This window comes from Blennius ocellaris, assembly GCF_963422515.1.
Source record: "Blennius ocellaris genome assembly, chromosome: 2".
Lineage (NCBI taxonomy): Eukaryota > Metazoa > Chordata > Actinopteri > Blenniiformes > Blenniidae > Blennius > Blennius ocellaris.
Genome location: NC_137651.1, coordinates 10,877,482 through 10,900,720, shown reverse-complemented (window position 1 = coordinate 10,900,720; position 23,239 = coordinate 10,877,482). Strand labels below are relative to the sequence as shown.

The 23,239-nt window shown below is 41.6% G+C and overlaps 1 protein-coding gene across 1 annotated transcript; it reads left to right on the top strand.

The window, feature by feature from the left end:
• The first annotated feature begins 10,706 nt into the window (after positions 1 to 10,706).
• Positions 10,707 to 20,996, top strand: rab4b (RAB4B, member RAS oncogene family). Its single transcript, XM_080502823.1, has 8 exons — positions 10,707 to 10,838; positions 15,830 to 15,910; positions 17,193 to 17,307; positions 17,761 to 17,823; positions 19,116 to 19,270; positions 19,521 to 19,616; positions 19,748 to 19,923; positions 20,003 to 20,996. Exons 1-7 carry the CDS (start codon positions 10,823 to 10,825, stop codon positions 19,861 to 19,863), a joined length of 642 nt encoding a protein of 213 aa, XP_080358949.1. The 5' UTR covers positions 10,707 to 10,822; the 3' UTR covers positions 19,864 to 19,923; positions 20,003 to 20,996.
• Positions 20,997 to 23,239: the final 2,243 nt, after the last annotated feature.

The following is a 23,239-nucleotide window of genomic DNA, read 5'->3' as shown; positions in this document are numbered from 1 at the left end:
AAAGGTGCAGATTGGGCAACTGATAATTAGGCTGTGATGCTTTTAGGTTTGTTTTTCAGTGACAAGAATAAATGTATTTTGGAGTCAGAGATCATCGGCAGCCAGGAATTCCTCCCTCCTCTGTACACAGTGACACACAATGTGAAGGAACCTTGTCTCACTGACAAACATCAGCTTTTGTGTACGTGCAGTCTGGCATGCTCGTGAAAGGTCTGATGTTCTCTGGAGGGGTCTTCTCAGTTAAGTGTTCGCTGAGAGACAACCTGACAATCAACAGTTGCAAAATGTCGTTAAATGAAGAAATATGAGCACTTTTTATTTACAGTTGTGGAGTGGAGAATCCAACATGCGCTGACAGTGAGGACATGTGCCTCCTCTGGCTACCCTTCCACGTTTTCACCCCGGGGATCTGCAAGATGATCCACACAGCAGATCTCTATGGATTCCACACATTTTGAATGACATCACTCAAAGATTCCTTAACAAGTCACATCCAGCAGACATGCACTGTTGTCACTGTGATTGATTATTTTTTTATGGGGCCGGAGGAGAAGTCTGAAACAAATCGGGACATGTTACTGATCAAGATATCATGTGGTAATGCTTTTCTCCTTATGAATTCAACAACAATCTCTGGCTGGAAACGTTAATGTTCAATACAAATGGCTGTGAAACATGAAAACCATTTATTATGTGCAGTTGAAGTGAATTTCCTCGACGAACTCGGTAGAGCGCATACCTTCGCCGACGCCACATTTGTTTGCAGAACCGATATAGCATTGCCAGCATGTTAGCCGTTAGCTCATCTCCATGGCAACAGACGGTATCTCCTGTGATCTCCTCTGGTATCCTCCATGAGGTGCCTCTCCCATCCGCTTTGTATGGGACATTTTCTTTTTTTCTTTTTTTTAATAGTTTTTTGGGGGTTTATTCAGAAAGGTTAGCTATTAACATCCCAAAATCTAACAGATTGCTTCTTGGATGATGAGAAATGATCCCTGAAGTTTTCATATAATTCAGTTATTGCAAAAAGTTAGTAAAATACAAAAATAAATACAAACCAATAAATACACCCGACCAAAAGCATAACTTTCTCACCCGACTTTTGTTGGTGAAGGTAATAAACATATATCAAATCTTGGGGGAAAAAGGTGAAAACTACTGCTGGGTCATGCAGGGTAAAACACAATGCCACAACACACACCTCATGATTTTATATCTCTTTTCGATGTCTCTGGATATATAATAAGGTACACATATTAAAATCACACTCCTGCTACAAATCCAAACCATGAATGAATGAATTCCAAACCAGCTGATATAGTATCACTCAACCTTCATGCTAAACATCAACCTACACAATAATTTAAACGTATCGCTAAAGCTAATCTTTAGTCCAAAGTTAGGAAAAAACTTCCTCTTTATACCTATATCTGTGCTAAATCTAATCCTGATCATAAAGTGCCATGTTCCGAAACCCTGAAATAATCCTGAGTCTAAACTCAAATCTGAACCTAAAGCTAAACCTGAATTTAAACTCAACCCAAAAGTTAAAATGTGACTCTGATGTTGAGGTCCAGTAATCTCTTCATAGTCAGAGAGCAATAGTGCTAATTTCTAGAAAGCTGTCATGTTTTTGTAAAATCCAAACCCTACATTAGTAAATAAGTTTCCCTCAAAAGCCTTCGCTGTGCACCAATCATTCAGTCATTTAAGGGAAACAGACTAATGGAGACTTCAATACTGCAGCAGGTTGTCTGCTGGATTCTACCAGATGTTTTTTCAACAGTCAACAGGTTTTAACAGCCCGAAACAAAGGGTTTATGAGAGATAAAGGAACTTATTTAGAATAAAAGTATAAAGTATGTTTTCAAATAGGCAGCGTTTTCTCCACAGCACTATAACACTATTGGTGTGACAAACATTTTATATATTTTTACTTGTCTTATTTGGGCCAACAGCAAGATTTCATAACATAAAGAAATGTAGGAATACTTTGTTGAAACTTACCTGCCTGCTCTGACCGCTCATGACCTTTGGCCTCTCTTGTTTTCCTCCAGGCTGCAGTGTTGCAGCGTGAGAAGCGGAGGGGAAGCAGTTGTTGTTTGTGAAGGTGAGCAGAGTTGAATTAGTGCACAGATAGTAGAAGATGTATTGGAAGATGTCACTGGGGTTTAACTAAGATCTTCCTCTGGAAAGGTCAGCAGGATGTCATAAAACCAGTCCTGTCCGTCCTCTTAACCCTTCGCCTCTCTGACGACTCCTCTGCTTTTACTGACCTCACTGTTCCTGCAAATAACAGCTCAGCAACTATGTAATATAAAATGAACTTGATAATGGTAAATGGTTTTATCTGTGAGCATCTGTGAACAGATTGTCTTGTCTCTTTTTAATCAAAATGATTTTAGAGAGCATTTCTTAAAATAACTATTATATTTGTTTAGGCAAATACGCTGAAGCAAGACGGGATAAAAAGCATTCACCAAAGCCTAAAATTCTAATCTATTAGTATTATCAGACTTTTAAACCAGCTATTGCTTTTTTAATTCCTCGTCTGTGGTTCAGTATTTAGGCCATCTGAACATTTTTATTTCATTTTCTCTTGTTGAGCTGACAAATTGCCAGTAACATCAAGGTGATAATCAACCACAGAAGTGCACATTTGGCAAGTAAAATGAATGTCTGTCTCCCTGCACAGTGAAAGCGAGTAAGCTGGTGGGTCTCTGGGCTCTGATCTATTTCAGACGACTCCTCAACACCCTGTCGACTGTGGCCTTGTTGAGCCGCATTTTGTAATAATGGTGCATTTTGTAATAAACGTCCAAAATGTAATAACTTTTTCATTTCATTTTGTAGTAAAGCCGCATTTTGTAATAAAGTGCTGCATTTTGTAATAAACTGCCCCAACGCATTTTGTAATAAATTTTGCCGCATTATGTAATAAGTTATTACATTTTGTGAAGATTATTACAAAATGCACTTGCAACTTTTTTATTCTCTAGGAAATGTAATAACATGGTGCATTACGTAATAACAATTCTAAAGCATTGTTTATTTGTTTGTTAATTGTATTTTATTTTACTTTAAAGTATTTGTAAAAGTTAGGCCTATTATTAGTATCACTGTATTAGCCTAGTAGCAGTACTTAGCAATTACTATCAGTACACTATTCAAAGGTTGCATTGACAGAGAATATTCTGTAAATTCCAGATTTTTTTTATTGGATACCAAAACCACATCAAGAATAGTTATAAACGTCCAACAAACCTTATTATGCTTCTTATAATACAGAACAAAACTCTGGGTATCAAAATTTTATCCATTCGTAAACATTAACATATGCACATACAAAATAGAAACGCTGATGAATAGGTAAAGAACAGCTTTATTTATGCATTTATAGAACCTTTCAACAACAATAAATGCAACCAACACATGCAGGCTTGCGGCCAATTTAAAATAATAATGAACCAATGAATATAAGTTCTACCTTAAACAACGTAAGTGTCTTATGCTTGTATAGAGAGCTGCTATGACCAGCAAATTTCTCCACTAAGATTAATTTTAAACAAACATGAAATTGCCTCAAAAGGCTAAACAAACAACAACATTTCTATTTCCAAAATATATCCGTAATTTCAAATTGTCCATGTCTAATATGTCTAATTACCAGCCAAGCCATAAACCACTTGGAATGTTTTCCAAACAGCTCCTTGAGTTTTAATGCCACACCACCAAAGCGCCCTGCTGCTTTGTACAACCTTTGTACACTAATTGTGTGCTTTCCAACGACGTCCAACCCAAGGCTTTGGCTTAATGTTTCCCTTAGATAGATTGATGGATGGAATCGATCTGCAATGTCTTTAAAATGTTGAGACACTCTGTTAAACGTCCCAAGCATTGACATGTCATCCTCAAGGGTCATTTTGATAATAGACTGAAACATTTCAGTTGGTAGGACAGGCTGAACAGGGGGTGTAGTCAGAACAGGGTCCTCAGGCTCATCAGGCTGGATAGGTGGGTCAGACTCATCTGGTGAGGCAGGCTGCAGTGGTGAAAGTGTGTTGTTGTCATATAACTGTCCTGCTTGAGCATCCAAAACATGCTCTATAAATGGTGTGACTGGTCCCTCCAAACTCAGATAATGTTCTCCATGCCCCTCTGCCACATGACCAAGTACTAGCACTGGATTGTTGTGACAATATATGTTTGACTCTGATACAATAGTTGAGGCATTGATTCCCAGAGAGGAAATTACAAGAAACTGGACCTGGAAAATTTCAGATGCACTTTGCAATGTAATGTGGTCACCATAGGTTCCAGTTCGGGCCATTCTTTCCAAGTATCCATCCCAGTCATTGCCCTCGACAAAGTTGAACAAGAGTGTTCCATTTCCATTGTATGGATAATTCCTGAGGTCTTGGACAATTTCATCTCTTAAGCTTTCTGGTGATCTAAATATTCCACGGGTGGATAGCTGGTCAGCCATGGCTGCAAACTGACAATTTCCATCAAATGCTTAACTCCATGGACATAAATTCCTCTAGTCTGTCTGTGTGTGTGTACTGAAACAAAAGTGGGTTTAGGCCTCTCTTTGATGGTGCTGTCTTGGGTTTTTTAGAGTGTGTCTTTTTTCGCAGCCGGGTAGCACTAGTTATATCCGACACGAAGAACCATTTTTGTGTTTGTCGGAGGGTCTTTGGGTCCCTAAAACTCACTTTGTATTTTGAGAGCTTTCAATTTTTTTTCACAACTGTTTTTAATGCAGTGAGCATAACTTGGACAATGCAGGTTTAAATTCAGTTATATAATTTCTTATCAAGGGCAAAACATCTACATAGCTTTAGATCAACTGCAAAATGTCTTTATACTTCCATATATTCAATTACACAGATAATATTTGATACAGTTTTTTCATACCTGGCATCATGTTGAACTCTGTTGGCTGTCTCAATTAAGCATGCAAGCAGTGCATCATCTTTGTAGAACTGATGCAGCAGCCAATCAGATTACAGCCTGCCCTCCCCTCCCTGGCTGAGTGACAGACCATGTAGAGCTTTGAATTTGGCCACAAGTTATTGGCCTATATAATTCAAAACGTGTTCTGTCATACATAGATTTATTGGGCTACATAGCTCTAAGGGAAATTGCATAAAAAACAACAAAAAGTCACTCTTGTATAAATTCATTGTTTAACAAACAACAATAATAGGTATTATTACGTAATGCACCATGTTATTACATTTCCTAGAGAATAAAAAAGTTGCAAGTGCATTTTGTAATAATCTTCTCAAAATGTAATAACGTATTACATAATGCGGCAAAATTTATTACAAAATGCGTTGGGGCAGTTTATTACAAAATGCGGCAGTTTATTACAAAATGCGGCTTTATTACAAAATGAAATGAAAAAGTTATTACATTTTGGACGTTTATTACAAAATGCACCGTTATTACAAAATGCGGCTCAACAGGCCTTAAAGGAAGTTTAGAATGTGAAGTTCACATCGAAATGACTTATCGGCTGAGAAATGGTAGACACATGCTTTCCTTTCAAACTGAACCAGATTACATTTCTTTATCAAAATCCAGCAACTTTACAGGAAAGCAAATATAGACTCCTTCTACATTTATCATTACATCTTCTTTGAGTCCATAACTGCTCTAATACTACAACAGTACCGTGTATCATTCATGGGACAAACGGTGATGTAGCAATTGCAATAATTCTATAAATCTTTGAAAAATCTGTGCAAGCTTCAGAATTTTCATAATTCCTGAAAATATATAATGGGTCAAACATATAAACATGACTGACTGGATGCTGTCACATGTGTGAAATACTACATCACAGTGGATGGGATGACAGGCTGGAGGAATGCTCTCGTCTGCAGACAGAAATAAAAACGAAACACCGCACTAGAAGTTTCATAAGTGTTTCCAAAAGAGTTTGGGAATGGTGTGTATATAAATCTGAAATTGTATTTAATTGCGTTCCTGTTCATTTTCAATCAAAGATATTTTACAATTTTGTATTCAGAAATCATCAGAAAAACCTGTATTTTGTATATGAATGTTGAGCTGAATTCACATGACAGCTGAAAGTGTGACGGAATACAAAGAACTCCTCTATGGATCGACACTTTTCCACCACAAGGCCCCAGAAAATTGTCTTGTTGCCCCGGTTTAGACAGCACCAAACAACTGTCACAAAAGTCACATTATGTGGAGCAGTATTTCTCAACCCAGGAACCCAACTGGCTGCTCTTTGTTTACATCTGCACCTGTGTTTGGCTTCACAGCAATATTTTGCTGAACCAGAAACGAAAAGAGAGGGAGTTGTAAGTAAACTGCCACATGTGTGGGTTATATAACATTCATATTCTTTTACATCTGTAATGATTACTCAAATGTTTTGTACATTTGAAATTTTTGTGTTTTTTTAATACATTACAACAGCGTGTACTCTATTTAAAGTTGAAAATAAGAAGATCCATAGCATTACTGTCACTCTCTTCGTAATGGGAGGATAAAGGAGACACAGCGTGACGTGTATGAAAAGCAGAAAAGGAACGTGATAGGTTTGATACTGACGGGACTTTTTTTTTTCTGTAACCCTTTCAGAATGTTTAAAAAGATGCTCTTTTTGCTTTTCAAAGACGGCAGCCGGCTTTTTGTTCATGTTTCGCTCCCATTCCCTGACGTACAGTAATTCAAATAGCCTGGGGTCTCTGCTCTTATGTTCTCATGTATCAGCCGACACAGAGGTTTACTTATTATTTACTTAAGTGGGTCAGGGTGGATTGTTGTGGACTGATAAGAGTGTGTGCTCTTGTGTGGAGGTTTACTGCTTTTTCTGTGAGCTTGTTATGACTTTCCTCTTGTTGCTTGCGTTGTCTCACGTGAAAATGGTTGTTGAGCTGCTGCCTCCCTCTGTCCTGCTCTCTGAGCCCTCTTTGAAATGAGAAGAAGTCGCAGCTCCTGAACAAATTCACGAGTTGTCTGCTGCCTACATGGTGGTAGTTTGTTTTTGGGTTTTTTCCCACTTTTTTTGTTGCTGCTGCTTCTCATCTTTACTCAGTCATCCATTTCTTGCAAGAATAAGTATTACCCTGAGTTCCGCAGGCCTGCTGGAAATTGTATCCCTACTGCGATAGCATGTGCAGTGAAGCATGAGCTGTTGAAGATATTTTTAACTATCAGTGATCAACTCAAGCAAACTGAATCTTTCCAACTCAATGGAACTTCAGCAGAACTTATCGAGTGAATCTGTCCTCATCAGACTGACCTGCGCACACACACACACACACGCGCGCACACACACACACACACACACACACACACACACACACACACACACACACACACACACACACACACACACACACACACACACACACACACACACACACACACACACACACACACACACACACATCTCACTACAACATGAAAACCTGATTAAGTAGAGACAAGTAACTTTTCTGAGTGACAAGTTATATTTTTAGGATTACTGGTAAAATAATGCTATCACTTTTTTTTTTTTACAAATTTGTAGTGATTTCGCGATCAAGTGATCTTTTTCTCAGAACTCTAACCACATTGGTTCTGCAGGCAAAGTGAGCTGCTTCTAATGAAACTTCTTTTTTATCTTCAAAGAAATCCAAACAGTGATTCATCTCATTACTTTATTCACACCTTTCATCGGTTAACACCACAACGTGTCCTATAGCCCTGTTTTAAAGCCTCCATGCCTTTGTTATTGTTCATAAAACAGCACGTCTTCAGGAATCCATCTGTTTTACTGTATAGACCGTGACGCACTATGTGACAAACACCTATATATTTACTGTGATGAAAGCGAACCACAGAGCTCACCTGTCTCACGAAGTGATTCACGCAAATTATGCCCTGGAAAATGACTCATTGTTGGTTGTAAACATTGTAAATGTTGCGTGGTTTACGAGGGGCTTCCCTAATGCGCTCATCATGTGTTTTGATCTTGAATTAAAGCTGTCTGGACATGGCAGAAAGGCCTCCCATTTCTTCTTCTATTCCCACCCCTCTTCGTATTCGTGATTAAAAAGTCTCAATATAAACACATGAATTCAGCAGCTCTGCTGTCAGGATGAATTATTGTTGGAAGAATAGTCCAAGGTCAAAATCGCCAAACAACTCACACAGACAAACATACGCAAGCACTTTGTTTGCACTGCAGTCGACACACATAACCACTCTATTGATGACATGTGCAAAGGACGAGAGGACAAGGGAGAGGACAAGAAAGATGGAGACACAACGAACACTGAGACAAAAACAACAGTAAGCAAAGCACCCAGCGGAAGGAAAAGCCTCCCTCCTTTCTTTCAGCCTCCTGCACACCTTTGAGGACGGCCTTTCTTGTAGCCCACCTTAAGAAAACATCCGTGCCCCCACACGACGCTGAGCCTTGTGTTTCCTTCTGTCTTTAATCTTTGTGAAAAGAGCTTTTAACAAGGCTGGGGAGGATGAGTGGATCTGCCAAAGAAGAACAAAGGCAGGGAGGAACTTTGAGAGATAGTAGCAGAGTGGAAAGCTCTGTAATTTATCACCTGTTGCCCCTGGGCAACCCCGCATTCTACGCTCTGGGGTTTTCTGTGTGTGTGTGTGTGTGTGTGTGTGTGGGTGTGTGTGTGTGTGTGTGTGTGTGTGTGTGTGTGTGTGTGTGTGTGTGTGTGTGTGTGTGTGTGTGTGTGTGTGTGTGTGTGCGTGTCTGGTGGGAAGAAATGAGCAGCTAAACACAGAAAAAATAAACTCCTTTTATCTGAAACCTCAACAGCTGGAATTTTTTATATCTCTTTTTCCAATGGTGGATAGATTTTGACACAGCATACAGACAAACAGATGCCCTTTTTGTTTAACATATTTGTAACAGGGGTTCTCAGACTCCTGGTGGGTGGAATACTTCCGACCCACACCCCACATTATTCCGGCCCATGACTTGATGTCAAAAACATAATGGGATTCGATTATGTTTTTAATTGATTTTTCACCTAATATTTATTTTTGTGCAATTTAAATGTTTAAAAAAATCCAATGTAAAAAGCCCACTATGAACACAAAGAAGCAGCAGCAAATGGAGAAAAAGTTATTGTAGAGACGAAAGAAGCAGATGTTTCAAAAAATATTTGCACTAATAGACAGACACCGATGTGTATTATTATTCTATTATAAAGAAATTACAAGTGATGTCTCATGCTTGGCTAGAAGTGAACACCATTTAGTTAATTTGTTATTTCGTTGAAAGGCTTCAGTTAGACACTTAAAAATGAAAGAAAAAAAGTCCAAAAAAAACATTAGTTTGCAGCTTTGTATCATTATACAGTAATTCAAATGAAATAACACATTTTGATAACTAAATGTGCATTATTTGGATTACTTAAACACTGACAAGGCCCTTCAGTTACATGACAGTGCCCAGAGTGGCCCCAGCTCAGCATTTACAATAGGAATAGACAAAAATGTTAACTCTTACACAGGGGCTATCAGTAATGTAAGTCAGTTTCACTTCGAGAAAACATTTTCTCATGATTGTCAATACTCAACTAGAATGTTTTTGCTTTGCGTCACTTGGGTTTCAAAGCATTCTGTTTGCTTACAAATTGCACTTAACAACTGTTGTTAAAGAGAACCAAACAATATTATCACTGTCAATAGAAAATGAATAAGTTGTGCATACCCTCTTAACACTCACTGACTAAGGTACTTTACACATATACCTTAGCCAATAAGATTAACGAATGTATAGGCTGAACTTTTGTGAAGTTTATTTAAGAGAAACATAAGTTTAACTCTTGGTATTTTAACGAGGTTAACATTTCGAGATTAACATCATATTAGTGCTTCAGTGTTACCTGATTCACCAGCGTTAAATATCTGGTTTAAAGACATGAAGACACTGAAGTCCAGGTGAAATGAGCTGCTCTCAGCTTTCAAGTGGACCTTGTCTTTGACTGCCACCTAGCGGTCTCTATTTGCATCTACATTTAAAAATATACCGAAATGTATTACGTTTAATCCTAGACGTTTAAATAAACGGATGCAATGGTCTGTTGAGACAGGTTTGCAATTTCCCAGATATAAAACCATGCTCGTCGTTAACTAGTGCAGACAAACGTGGCAAAACTCGTGCTTATGAACTGATGTTACTTTTGTGTCCAAATCTCAATCACATATCTTATATAAAACTATTATAGATTTGTCGTATGTTAAATACAATTAACAAACAAGTGTCCCAAAATTGTGCGCAAAATACCTTCTTGACGTGTCCCGTTTTGCTTAAAAATTCAATCACCTTTTTTTATTTGCTGGGAAGCAAATAAAAAAGTAATTATTATTGCGTATTATTATAATTATGTATTATTAAGTATTGTTATTTATTATCATTTTTAACAAACGATAATAAATTAAGACTTGTAGCTATTAAACTATAAAATTGGATCTTTACAAATCAAATAAAAATATATATATATATATATATAATATACTTTTTTTTTTTTTTTACAGTTTTATCAGTATTTGTGGTGTTAAAACGATTTTTAAAACAATTAAATTAACCACCGTGGCTGTGAACACTGAACGCAACATTACGTGACGCAATGACGTCTGGACCAGCAGGCGACGTGTGACGTCGCACGCAGCTGCCGTGTTTGGTCCGAGCGGAGGAAGGCTAGGCAGGGATCAAGGAAGCCGCTAGCGTCGTAGATAAACACCCCGGAGCGGTGTGCGGCCAGCTGTCACAACACCGAGGACCGACTGACTCCTTCACGCAGCGAGGGTCAACATGTCTGAGACATACGGTACGTCTCTGCGGGGCTTCCTGCGATCGGACGTTGACGGGACTGGCTCTGAGTAACGCAGCTAGTTAGCGAGCTCCGCGGCTAAGCTGGGTTAGCCGCTGGATAACTTGCCACCTCATCGTGTCTACTGGTCTGAGTGGTGATAAAAAACAACAACACATTGTTCCATCACGTAATCCTTCAAACACGAGTGGTTTGGGGTTGTACCCTGTGTTTTCACTGACGCGTCTGTCCCGACAATGGCTGTGGTGCGTCGTCTGATTTAAATGGCCAGTGGGCAGGGGTGGACAGATCGTGAGACATTTTACAGGTAAAAGTTGGCAAAAAGTTTACGTCGAATGCAACAGAGACGTGGCGAGACCCGGGCGATATGCAAACACGTCGCGGTGACACGATCATGAGTGAAGTTAAGCTGGTCGGGTGACCTTGGATCTAAAAACAATGCATCCATTCAGTCCAGGCTGTGTTGTGTGTTTCCACCTGAGGAGACCAACTTCCTTCAAGGCCCATCGGAGGACGTTGGGTGTCTGTGGTTGATTGTCTCTATTACCTGAAAATCAGGAGGGTTATCAGTGTGTCATAGGTGCAAAGGACGACCTGTGAGACATCAGTTCTCTGGCCACAGACAAACACACGACCCACCAACCTCTGTGAGAAACGTTAATCCCTCTTGGCTTTGACCTTTTTAGAGAATGAAAAAATATATAAATAAAGAAACAAATAGGACCAGGTTCTTGTACTTCCCTGCAATATTCATTCAGTGTCTTGTTTATCTTCGGCACTGTTGTTATACTTCTTTTTTTTTCAGGCGACTGCCTCATTTCTGTGGTCATTTGGTGTTTGTTTATGGTCTGTTTACTTTATGTTAGAATTTATCATCTGTTTATGTTGTTTGCTGTATGTTTTTCTGTTTTCTGTTCCTGCTGTTCTTTTTTCAAAATAATTTCTCGCCTGTCTCTGAGCTTTAGCAACGTGACTGATCACTACTACAGGCAGAAAGGTATTGCTGTTGCTCGCGCTACATCAAATTATTTAAGAGGACTTTTGTCTCATGGCACACGTAGTACAATTGGCTTGACATTGTAGACCCAGTTGTTTTGAAAGGGCACACCGTCATCCTGTCGTGTTGCACTCAGACTCACTCTCACCATCTGTTCTTGCTTGTACAATCTCTCCCTCTTTCCTTGTATGAAACGTTATCCAACCAAGCAGGATTTAGGTGAAAGCATCTCAGCTAATGGGAGCTGTAAGAGCCTTTTATTGATTTTTGCTTCATTGTTCTCCGCTGTCTCTTTTGAGACTCAGGAGCTGAACCAGCAAAAGGCATTATGAATACAATAGGTATGTTTGGGGTTTTTTTTTGTCTCAGTTGGACTTCATTGAATTGTATTATTTATCTAGCACTTGCTTGGAGGCGTAGCTTTATAGTAATGAGTGTATTTGAAGGAATACTCCTAAAATGCCAAATATATTTAAACATTTATGTATTTTGATCAATCACCTATTGTACCAAAAGTTTATAATGAGTGAAAAATGTTGATCCTTGTATGTCTTTTCCACTCTTTCCTTCCATCATATGGTGCATTGCTCCAGTACCTAAATACAATCGGAAAAACATCTCCTGTAACTATGCAAATACCCAGAGAACAGTGCCAGTAGATGGCAGGACACATACACCTGAGCGTGTGAGTGTTGCCATGGTGTGAGTGAATGCAAATAACAATGTTTATTCATTCCCCGGGGGTTTGTTTAATGCTGATGTGGAAAGACTACAGGAGCAGCTGTTGAAAGGGAAGCGCCTCTCCCAATTGCGTTGACATATTGACAGCTTGATTGTTACATTCAGATCTCACATGGGAATACAGAATGTCTGGGGAAAGTGCTGACAAGCCGAGGGAAGCCTTTAAAATGGAGCTGTTAGGCTTGGATTCTGTCACTTCTGCTCTCCCGAGCAAGCGACAATGTGCGGTTGGAATACAGCGCTGGCTGGTGCAGCAGAAGAAAACTACCAGCACCTTTTCTTAGCGTGACCTCCAGCGCGAGAAAACAAACAAAGGTGCACCGTAAACCGGGCCAGTGAAGGTGGCTCCAAGAGCGAGCGCATATTAAGTTGTGAACGTCATCTTCTTTCCTCCCTCTGGTTTCCACACTGCTGTTTCGCTTGACCTTGTGTGCAGCTGAACATTCACAGGACGTTCGACTAATCAAAAGTCGTCACTAATCATTTACCACACCGGCTCTCTCCGCCGGCACAGCCTGCACTCCGTCTGGTACTGAAGTTTCAGGCTGTCTTTTAGAGTCGAACGTAAGCAGCCTTTCCGGGGCGAGAGGTGTGGTTCACAGTCTCAGAAACAAACCATCCAACCTGAATTTCCCGTTACTCTCTTCCTACCAGTACAACAGGGGCTTTTTTTTTTTTTCCCCCTCATCACTTAACCAGACCGAAGTTTCACTATGTTCAGTTATGTCAGTTACAATTAAACTCTGTGTCGAAGCTATTTTTTAATGGGTGCGCTGTGGGAAGCTGAGACAGATGGTATTTAACTGATGCTAAATTACCCAACAGGTGTGCCGGCAAAGGGGTTGATATCTTTTTGTTTCGTGACGCCCACGGTAGAAACATATCCGCTGTGTACATGCCATAATAAAATAACATTCTTACTTTTGCCACTAAATGTTTGACACTACTGGGTTAGAGTTGGGTGTGTTTGCCAAGCCATGACATATGAGCTACACAACAGCAGATCCCAGGTCAGAAACTTCAACTGGATATACCGATCCATTTATTTTCAAAACTCAATTTATGATTAAAATAGCATGGCTTTCCTTGACATCTTGATGAAAAACACTATTGACTGAAAAATGATGCTGTTTATCAGTTAACTCGCCCCTCTCCTTTGACTACAGCGCTCCCATTGAAATAGCTCCAACTCTCTGACTTTGCTTTGATAATGATTTTTTTACTTGTGATAGCATGAACTCTTCCTGCTCACTAAACAAGTGGACCACAACTATGTGAATAGCATTTCTCCAGACCCATGACATCTACATGAACTAACTAATCATTGAAGGAACTTAAATCACTCTCTTCTTCGCATCATATTTTCATCAGTGTGTGCAACACAAGAAATCCCTCAAACACTTTCAGCTGGAATGACCATATATATATACTATTTTGTTGGTCGGTGGCACAGAGCAGACCATCAGTTTACTGCCCATTAGGGTATTCCCGTGCAACTTAAACACAATAGCTATGACCAATTATGGAGAGAACTGTAAGCAGACTCTTCAATACCAAAGGGTCTATATGGCCAAAACCCTTTGTTTACAGGGACGGTCACAGAAAGTCATAGCAACCTATATACTTGGCTTTTGCATCCAACTAACACAAAAAGCACCCTTGAAAACACAAAGTCGTTCAGAAAGAAAACCCGATTCAATAAAATCACCTAAATAAGCAAATGTATATCTGAGTCAAACGTAATACTATCCATCTTGATACCAGTTCATCCAATTCAGCACACGGGTCAAAATGTACCTCAGATTGATCCGGCCTGGTAGAAAAAAAATGAATTACAAAATGCGTTATGAAACGTAGACAGATTTTTTTTTTTTTAAAGATCCTATAATCCTATTATTTACAATTATAGAAATGGCAGTGAATGTTTTACCCAGGCAAAAAAAATAAAAAAGTGATTTCCAGTGAATGTCTTTTACATCATACTTCATGCATGTCATGAATGATTACTATAGTTTCTACCTCTTTAAAGACCTCGTTGCTTTCAGGCCGCCACACAGAATTGTAGAGGAAGTTGTAAAAGTCCTCTCGCATTATGCAAGTCAAGTAAATGTCACCATAAATATTATTTTCATGTCAGACCTGACGAACACGGCTGCGCAAGTCTGTCTGCATTACCGGTGAGCGCAGCTCACTCACACATGCAGTTTTCACATCATCATTTGGTTTCATATCTCATGTCACGCAGTCGGAAAGGAACCGCAGCATGTAAATACCCACCACGCCATCGTTGGCCGGAGCACACAGAGGCCGTTTGTCCCGTGGACGGAGTTGCATGTCAGGGGCCCCGAAGTCTCTCTGGATCACATGTGCGGGCCGGGTTGTACTTTCCAGAGAACGGCTCCCCTCTTCACAACAACAACATCTGTACAGCCAGCTGGCTTTGGCCATCGGATCCCTGTGTGGATCTGTCCGCTACGCGCGGTCCCAGACGAAAGATGACAATCGTGAGAGCGCCGTGGCGATATCGTTGGGCTCGCTGTGAGACTGCGCCAAGGACGGACGTTGCCATGGTATTGTGACCTGCTGTAAGATTCTGACCGTGTCAGAAACTCGGGCTGGTCGCCGTCGCTGCCGCCTGCCACTTACGTCAACTAACGTTAGTAGAAACGCCGTATGAAACGACGTACTGATCAGCGTGACACTAAAGCTAAACCCAAATAGATGTTTGGAGGCTACAATGGCAAAAGGCATCAAGGGCGAGGACTCCGTCCACGTTTCTCAGGGGGGTTTTTTCGTGGACAGATGACGCCCGCTTACGATTTATTCTTGTGCAATCACGTCAGCTCATGACCATCGGAGGCTATGATTCAGGTTGTGTTTTCATGTCAACTCCATGAAGCGCACAAAGTTTATTAGGTTTATGTCGTACAGTGTGGCGATCTGTGAACAGACAAGATTGTTAAAATCGCAGTGTGTTTTGGTTGTACCTCAGTGTCAAACACAGGTATTTAGCCACCACTGCCTACCAAACAAACACATTAAATAGGGAATCATAAGTGGCTTGTTAGACTGATTACATGCACAGCCTTGGGATTATGGGGCTAATTTGGGTTTGGTGGAATCTGTGACTGGAGTAGCTCAGTGGGATTAAGAGGGAAACCTGAGGATGCGGGTTGCAAAGAGGAACAGGTTCCACCCTGATGTTGTGGTGTCATGGCATTGATCCCAGCCTCTTCTCTTCTGCCTCCAGACTTCCTGTTCAAATTCCTGGTGATTGGCAGCGCCGGGACGGGGAAATCCTGCCTCCTCCACCAGTTCATCGAGAACAAGTGTAAGTCTCAGGGCCGCAGAGGAGTTAAAAAGACACTCAGACGCGCTTCAGCTGACAAAGTCATGAAATGAGTGTTGTTGATTCCGTGCGTCGTTTCGCGCCTCATGAAATCAACTCTCTCAGGCTGCAAGTGTCGTTACACTCAGCTGAACTTTTCAACGAGTTCCTCCAGAGAAAGTTATTCATTGACTGCTGTGTGGTTTCAGGCCACAGTGATGAGATGAGATGAGGTGTGTGTGTGTGTGTGTGTGTGTGTGTGTGTGTGTGTGTGTGTGTGTGTGTGTGTGTGTGTGTGTGTGTGTGTGTGTGTGTGTGTGTGTGTGTGTGTGTGTGTGTGTGTGTGTGTGTGTGTGTGTGTGTGTGTGTGTGTGTGTGTGTGTGTGTGTGTGTGTGTGTGTGTGTGTGTGTGTGCCTCTCGAGATGCCTGACATTTACAATTTGCAATTATTGTAACACACTGCACCTCAGCCTCTGCCTTGGACTGTCCCACACAAACAGCCCCTGACGGGAAAATAAGACGGGGCCCACTGAATAACAACACGTTTCTGGGCTGTAGATCTTCATATTTTAGTGAAGACGGTGCGATCGGTGAAGTGCAATCCAATAAAAGAAAAAAAGCTCTGGCGTGAAAAACAACGAGATAAATCTTCAGGTCTCTGACAATATCAATCAGACTGAACGCCGCACGCCTCACACAGTCAGACTTTATTGCAGAGCTGTATAAGTATATCAAATAAACCTGTAATGCAGTGTTTGGTTTACAGCACATTATTGAACTGTCTGAGTGAGTGAGTCAGTCAGTCAGTAAGCCCAGAGGGGAACTCAAAACTTAAACTGCTGGATTTAAAAAGAAAAAAAAAAAAGAAAAATCCATCGTTCTGTTTTTGTGAGTCATGTTAAAATCCCTTCTCCTGCAGGCGGTTGTGTTATGTTGTTTTAGCTCCTTGTGCTCTCAGTCGGGCAGGTTGATAGTGTTGATCTCCTCTGGACTCCCCGGATGCGGCGATGAGGTGTTTGAAGATCGCAGCTGAGGCCTCTTAATAAGCACAGCACGCCCACATGGCGTACATACTGCGAGATGTCAAAATTGGAGTTAACAAAGGAGATGTAACACTCACTCTCTCTCCATATTCTAACAGCTGTACAGCCGGAAATGTAGAATAAATCCCCTCACAGCCTAAGTCACAGGAGAGTGAAATAGATGCATCAATTTCCATTCACACAGCTGCTTTTTTTTGTGTTCTTATCTCGTGACCCTCGCCTCTCCCAACTCCCGCCACAGTTAAACAAGACTCCAACCACACCATCGGCGTGGAGTTTGGATCCAGGGTGGTCAACGTGGGCGGAAAGACGGTCAAACTGCAGATCTGGGACACTGCCGGGCAGGAGCGATTCCGGTAACACCCTCCTGTGTTCCTGCAAGATGATTCATGTTTCGGGGGGGGCTTAGCTTGAAGGAAGAGAAACTGAGGTGACCTGCAGCCACGGAATCCTAAAAAAGGAAAAACTATTAATCCTACATATCGAATCTAAATCTGGAAAATATTTCCATCGAGGTGATCTATTCATTTGGACATTATTCACCTTGTTGCAAGGTTGCACACTTGAAACTTTCAAGTTCTTGTTTTCAAGCCCAAAAACGCAGCTTCAAATGATTTCCTCAAGTCGCAGGTGGCGAGCTTAATGGCCTCAAACCTCCCAGCAGCTCTGCTGGTGTAATGAAGCGCCTGGCCGACGATAATAGTGGGACGCGCGGGACAGTTTGTCTTTCAGCTCCCCCGGTGAAGCTTTACCATCTGATAATGCGGACACAATATTTCACACAAGGTTTCTGCTTTCTCTCCGCGCAGTTCTGTCACACGCAGCTACTACAGAGGAGCAGCTGGAGCCCTCCTCGTTTACGACATTACCAGGTAAGGGTGGCAATAAGGCCAGCTGCCTCCCTGCCCAGGGTTGGCGATGGCGGTGGGGTTGTATTTAATGAATAACTATACATGTACACCTCTGTGCAGAATCTTTAACCACGTTTGGGGAAAGCAATCATTTCATTTTGCAAAATACCAAGAAGAACACGTCTGATTGGTGCAGATTCAGAAGTGTCAACAATCTCGATTACGGCCAGTGTCACTATTAGGAACTCAGAGTCCTAAGAAGTCGAGGTTCATGGTGCCACGGTCCTGATCCGAACAGCAAGAAGTCTGTTTTTGATTACATAAGATCATTTGAGCCAGAATAAGGAGAAACACCCTAAATACTGATTTATGTTCCTTCACTTTGATAAATCAGGATTTTTCTTTGGGCGTTCTGCAAAGTCTTACCAGCCAGTGTCATTGTTGTGAGTAACGCGAGTCATTGACAGACAAAACAATAAGAGGGGCAACTTGATTATTTCTGCGTTCACAGTTGATTTACAACGTGCAGATTTACCACTTAATCCCCCAATATTGTCTCCAAATGCACGCTGGGTAAAACGCACCTGCATTGAGCCTGGACTTTTTCTGGAAGTGAGCACGAAGCTATAATTTGTCATTTTTAATAATATAACCACTTGTTTGGAGTTCCTTTGTTGTAGTTTTTACTGCGTGGTGTAAGAAACTGGAGGTGTGACATGGTGTCTGCACTTCCTCCAGAAGTTGTGCGAATTCTGACCGAGTGGCCCGGTCCCATCGGTGTTCGCAGAACGAGTTGCGTCACTCTTTGGCTATTAGTGCAGGCAGCTGTTCGCCATTACTGTACGGACCCACGCCCCTCTGCTCACCTCATCTCAGCCCCGCGCCCCAGGGAGTGAAAGACTTTTCGTGAAAGCCCAATTACCCCTCATTTTAAATCCCAAACAGATTTAGATTACAATAAAAAGTACATCATCAGATCGTAATAACTACTATTATTGTTACAGCTACAAACACATATTAAGTTTTAAGGAGGAATCCAGATCAAACAAAAGGAATGAAGTGTAAATAAAAGATAGATTTCTGATTTCTGCTTTTATTGCATGTGAATCACGGCGATATCTTAATATGAAATCGAGCTTTATAAAGTCTGGGAAGTGCCAATATAATGTCTGTAAACAGTCATTTGCAGATACTCCCAGCTAACAAGATATCTGTCACATGAATCTCTGTGTATTTAAGGTAGTCTTTGCCATGTCAGCATGCTAAAGGAGGAGTCTTCCCTCAAATACCGACTTGTCCTTCCTGTCTTGCAGTCGAGAGACGTACAACGCTCTGACCAACTGGCTGACAGACGCCCGGACGCTGGCCAGTCCCAACATCGTCATCATCCTCTGTGGCAACAAGAAAGACCTGGACGCAGACAGAGAGGTGACCTTCCTGGAGGCCTCGCGCTTCGCTCAGGAAAATGGTATCTGATACCCATCAGCCACAACATCACATCTACTGACAAGTAAACTGAATGCAAGTTTTGTGTCTTCATGTCGTCCTCTGCTCGTGGGCTGAACATATTAGGCAGCAAGAGAACTGTTTGTCCTCAGGACTGGAGGATACACGGGTTCAGAGAGTGTCCAGTGGTTATGAACAATGGCCAGTGAATCCTGTTGTTTTATTCTGGGGTTTCTCCCCCCCCCCTCTCTCCCTCTCCCTCCCCTGCACAGAGCTGATTTTTCTCGAAACGAGCGCTCTGACCGGTGAGAACGTGGAGGAGGGTTTCCTGAAGTGTGCTCGTACCATCCTCAATAAGATAGACTCAGGTGTGTTTGTTTGTCAAAGAGGCCGTGTCTGTTCTGGGCGTGGGGTTGTTGTCTTTTTTTTTTTTTTTTTTTTTAACGACCGCGAAGTCTTGCGCCGCCGCCACGTCTCACTGCCGTTCCCTTCTCCTCAGGCGAGCTGGACCCAGAGAGGATGGGCTCAGGGATCCAGTACGGCGACGCCTCACTGAGGCAGCTGCGACAGCCGAGAGGAGCCGCCACACAGAACAAGCAGCAGTGTAATTGCTAGGAGACGGCTGGACGCCCACCCGTGCCCGCAGGCCCACGCAGACAAAGACGCCCCCTACAGGTTAGAGACTCGAGGACGATTCCGAAGCAACGACCGTCTTCGTCAGTGGGCTTCACCTTTGCTTCCTCCCACACTGCAGCTCCAGGTGCTTTTGGGTGTGTGTGACCCATTTCCCCCTGCAGTCTCACACACCTCGGATCACCTCCACAGGTGGTCGCGGAGATCACTGCAACCCCCCCCCCCGACCTTCGGTGGGAGACGCCTTCTCTCACCCGTCGGGGGTCCGTCTTTATGTCCCCGTATCTGGACTGGACAAGCCACGACTGTGACCACAGTGGGGGAGGATGAAGAAGAGAAACCTTCATCCTTAAATGTTCTCTGCGACTCGCCAGACAAGGACAGGTTGTGTGTGTGGCCCTGATGTTGTTTTATTTTTGTGCTTTATTATTATTATTATTATTATTATTATGGTTTTAGTAAAGCCAACATGCCTATTGCATTTGCACATCACTGTCTTTAAGTTATTCTTGTAATACTGTTTTTTTTGCATAGTCATCAGAAAATCTTTCCAGTTTTGATTCACGGTAGATTTTTATTTTCATTAAGACAACATTGATGGTTTTTGATTTAGTTTGACTTCACGTCCCATAAATTCAGCCCGTCGTTGGTATTGACAGTTCTAATTCTTTCATTTCTAAGGAGTCCTGCTTTATTTCTACCGTCAGAGGGATTTACGTGTAACTTTAGAGTTTTAAAGTCAGAATAGACCCCAGTGAAAGTCAGTCTATTGATCACATAGTCTTACATTTGAGTAGTTTATTTTTGCATTTGAATGCACTGTAAAAAAACACAAAAAAAACAAAACAAATGGCCTTGGTGATATTCCTGATGTTTTGTATCCATGGCAGCAGTTCCCAATTATGATAGCACAGCGGGGCGCCTGCGGTCAAAATTAGAGTTGCACATGTCAAATAAAACCAGAATAAGACTTTGTATGATCCAAAGTAAGCCTCGGGGAAACTTCCCATGGCTTTCCTCTCGAAGGCTTTTGATTGTCGACTGTTCGACGTCTCTAGATTTTAGTCTAATTAAAGCTCAGATTCGGGGTCCACAGCTTTTTTTTTTTTTTTTTTTTTAAGGAAACCTCGGGGAGTCCACAGGGGGGGGGGGGGGGGGGAGTTTGGGGAACCGCCGGTGTAAAGCATATGTTCCCCATTTCCCATTTTGTGGAAGGTAAAGGTCCAATCGCTCACAGAAGTGAACTTGTGGTTCATCTTAAAAAGCACAAAGAGGAGAAATGTTATATTTTATTTGAATCCAAAGGTCCTAAAGTCTTTAGGCTTCATCAAAACCACACCGCGCTGCGCTCGCCGTGGTTTCGGTGCCGTTGCAGTGAAAGATGAAGAAAGTTGAATCCGCCTGCTGAGTCGTTGGCTTCCTGTTCTCTCGGTGACCCGTTTTTTTCGGTGCACTTACTGTACGACGGACGTCACAGGAAACCACAGTTGGTTCCGCCTCGGCGTCGTGTTTAGGAAACTCTTGCGCCGCCCACCCGGTGCTCTGATAGAGGGCTTGACATCCATCGATCCCGCCAGGCTGGAGACGAGGCCTCCAGAAAAAAAAGGTCCGGATTCTGTGTTTTAGGACAGTCTGTTATCGGCCCCAGAGGAAAAGACGGGGGTCCCGACATGTCGCGTCCGACATCAAATATTTGCATCGTGTGATAAGTTTGTCTCCCCCTGCAAGTGCACTTTTACTTTTTCGTTTATTTTTTTGTTTTGTTTTGTTTCTATGCTGTAACTATAGAATTGTACATTTTATTTGACTTGAAATGTAATAAAGATTTTATTTGTTCGATCATTTCTTACTAAATGACAACTGAGATTTGATCCCCGTGTTCCTGCTGTTACCAGATGGCTTGAAGTTCGTATCTATATCCAGATATCGAGTTGTTTAAATGGTGAACTACTCACAGTGAGCTTGTTTGTTGTACTTGTACCGTTCGTTGATCCGCGAATCATCACGATAGCCATACGATCATCACTTCCTAGCCTCTCCCGCTCTGAATTCAATCGCGAATCACGAATGCAATCCAGCTCAGTTGTTGCTTAGTAACTAATGTTATATAGTCAACCTAAATACTACTGTACACCTCGAGTAACCTGTATATAAGATTTGTCTATTGTCGAATGAGGGTGACTGTTGCTCATTGATTGTAATGATTATGCAATTCCCAGTAAACTGGTTGTTTTTCAGTTGATATCTTTCACGTCTCCTTTCCACTTTGTGTTCAGTTTTTAGGCACGTTCTGAATATCAGTGAACGTCAGTGTCTCTCTCTCTCTCTCTCGTTCTCTCTTTTTCCTGTGTGAATGAGCGTAATCAGCAGGACCACATGCGCCCGCCTCACAACCACAACTTTAACAATGAAATCCATCTCCGTGATTCAATGGGCTCCTGTCCTATTCTTCTTCAATCGACTCTTTTGAAAGGCAGTCAGGTTGAGGTTAGGATATCAGAGGGCTCGTGTGATGAAGACTAAACGCCCGCCGTGTCCATTTGTCTGGATTTATGCTCGTGGGTCGATGGAGTAACGGCTAAAGAGGTTTAATGCAGCTGAAGTGGATATATTGACTGATTTATTGATCCTGGTCAGGATGACCTCATAACCATATTGTATCATTTACTGTGGGGAGACAGTAGTTGTACCACTAGATGGTGATGAAGCACTGGACAGAAAAATCAGGATTTGACGGAATCTTTGGAGTAAAAGATACGTAAGTGAAAATGCACTAGTAGTGGTTTCATTTATTTACCTGTCGAAAAGCAACAAAGAACTGGTTTGGGCCACATGGTGGTGCTATGGTGAGCAGCAACATTTGTCTGTTGTCAGTCCAGTCTGCAACCTTCCTCACCAAAAGAGCCATTTTATTCTGATTTTTGGTCCAATCAAATTTATCTGGAGCCACAAAACATGTTTGACCTTTAAAATGAGGAGACACAGCATAAAAAAATGTAAGGTATTTTTAAAACTATCTTGTGTTGCATTGATGAAATCTCAAGTACAATTTACGATGTTAAACATTTAATTACATTTTGCAGCCGTTTTTGCACCTGCAGTTTCATCCTTTTCCAGCTTTCTCCAATTTTGACATCATAGAATCGAATGAAACAGAATGGAAATACTTTATTAATCCCAGACAAAGTCCTTGAAGCATTGCTCCACGCAGCATAAATAGAAGAAAAGTTGAATATCAAATAAGACGGGGTAAAAAAAATTAAAGAATACATTTTAATATTAATAAGGGCTTAATAAGGTACAAGGCTTAATTGTGACTAATATAAGCCTTGAGAGCATAAAACTAACCAAAACACAG

What these genes read in the sequence shown, in the direction of transcription:
- rab4b (XM_080502823.1), top strand. An exon ending in CCAGTTCATCGAGAACAAGT is followed by an intron (nt 15,911 to 17,192) that starts GTAAGTCTCAGG and finishes CTCCCGCCACAG; the next exon opens with TTAAACAAGACTCCAACCAC. An exon ending in CCTCAATAAGATAGACTCAG is followed by an intron (nt 19,617 to 19,747) that starts GTGTGTTTGTTT and finishes CCTTCTCCTCAG; the next exon opens with GCGAGCTGGACCCAGAGAGG.